Genomic DNA, 1,474 nt, shown 5'->3' on the forward strand with positions numbered 1-1,474 from the left:
GAGTGGACATTGCCTTTTATGCTGCTACATCTAGTAACACTGTATTACCTGTTAGAGCTTTAGAAACTGCAGTTCAGGTATGAATTATTCATCTCAACATGACGCATGTTTAATATCATTGCTTTTTATTGTAGGCAGGTATTGATGATGGTACATATGATTCGCATGGTTTCAATGAAATGACAGCAGCTCCATTACTGGCAAATAATCCAACAGAAGGAGGAAATGAAAGAAAAGGAGGAAATAGCATAGCAATAATAGGAGGAGTGGTTGCCTTTATCTGTGTTGCCCTAATGGTAATCATTGTCATAGTGCTCATATTGACCATCATGTAAGCTAATTTGCATAATATAATAATTTTATAGGTATAAAATTTTATTATGTGCTGATTGCACTATTCTGTCTAAAAAGCATGTAAGATTCAATTGAGCCTGCATCATCCAACTTATCAATGATCTGCAATCATCTGCCACTTAGTTTTTGAGCCTCTTAAACATAGAATAGTAATAGTGGCTTTCATGATAGCAAAATACATATGAGCCCTCAACTAGCAAAATAATCTCACTATAACTTATTTCTTATTTATTATAATAATTGTTTTATGTCATTCAGAATGAAGAAACGAAGAAAAGATTTATCAAGAAATGCAGGTTACTTGATGGACAACAATTTGTACTTGGATGATAATAAAACTTCGAGTGCAACTAATCCATGCCATCATAGCAAGGAACACGATGGAAAGGAGGCTCTGTCTCAACACTCTGACACTGTTGCAGTTGATGCTACCTATTCTGTCATTACACCACAAGCAACAACTGTGATATGTGAGGAGGGGGATGGTCGTTATGAAAACATGTCAGGTGGACAAGGGAATGAAAGTGTATATGAAACTATTGCTTCAGAAATATAACTTCATATAGAGATCTACACATACAATATTGCTGCAATAACATTAATTTTAATTTTTGGCTATATAAGACTGTAGTTGTTATAAAATTTTTATAGACTTTGTCATTGAGTCATGCAGCTAGTGTTATTACTGTTATACATTACATCTTTATATAATCCTACTATTATTCCATAGTTAGCATCTAATATTATGTTCTACACTTTGACTAGTATTTCTATATTACCGTATAGCCAAAAAATTTCGTGAGGAATAAATTTTCGTATTTTCGTGATTACTGCTTGAATCACGAAAAATTAAACCCCCGAAAATAAATATTAATTGAGAGGCGTGGTTAACCACGCCTTAGACTAATAAACGTGCCCTCGTGTCAAGTCGTGTTCTCGGTCAAGCTGATGTCTCTGTTACTCTGTATTGCTATTTTAAGCATACTGCCTAGGTCAAAGATGATCTTCCCCATCTCTGGTGTCCACACTGATTTGTAGACATGGTGCCCCTTGACACAAGAGTCCGTCTCAAACCATGTTTTAATTAAATAAGGCGTGGTCATTATTATTATTATTATTA

The 1,474-nt window shown here is 34.5% G+C and overlaps 1 protein-coding gene across 1 annotated transcript; it reads left to right on the forward strand.

Moving 5' to 3' along the window:
- The first annotated feature begins 6 nt into the window (after nucleotides 1-6).
- On the forward strand, nucleotides 7-1,095 carry LOC109592766 (uncharacterized). The gene is made up of 3 exons (XM_020008137.1): nucleotides 7-77; nucleotides 135-331; nucleotides 613-1,095. Exons 2-3 carry the CDS (start codon nucleotides 180-182, stop codon nucleotides 908-910), a joined length of 450 nt encoding a protein of 149 aa, XP_019863696.1. The 5' UTR covers nucleotides 7-77; nucleotides 135-179; the 3' UTR covers nucleotides 911-1,095.
- Nucleotides 1,096-1,474: the final 379 nt, after the last annotated feature.

This window comes from Amphimedon queenslandica, unplaced genomic scaffold (genome assembly GCF_000090795.2).
Source record: "Amphimedon queenslandica unplaced genomic scaffold, v1.1 AMPQUscaffold_4021_Cont23992, whole genome shotgun sequence".
Taxonomy (NCBI): Eukaryota; Metazoa; Porifera; class Demospongiae; order Haplosclerida; family Niphatidae; genus Amphimedon; species Amphimedon queenslandica.

Bases quoted from the DNA above. Each gene is read 5' to 3' on its own strand.
- LOC109592766 (XM_020008137.1), top strand. From the start codon at position 180: ATGACAGCAGCTCCATTACTGGCAAATAATCCAACAGAAGGAGGAAAT. The intron at 332-612 runs GTAAGCTAATTT...TATGTCATTCAG, and splicing joins GTGCTCATATTGACCATCAT to AATGAAGAAACGAAGAAAAG.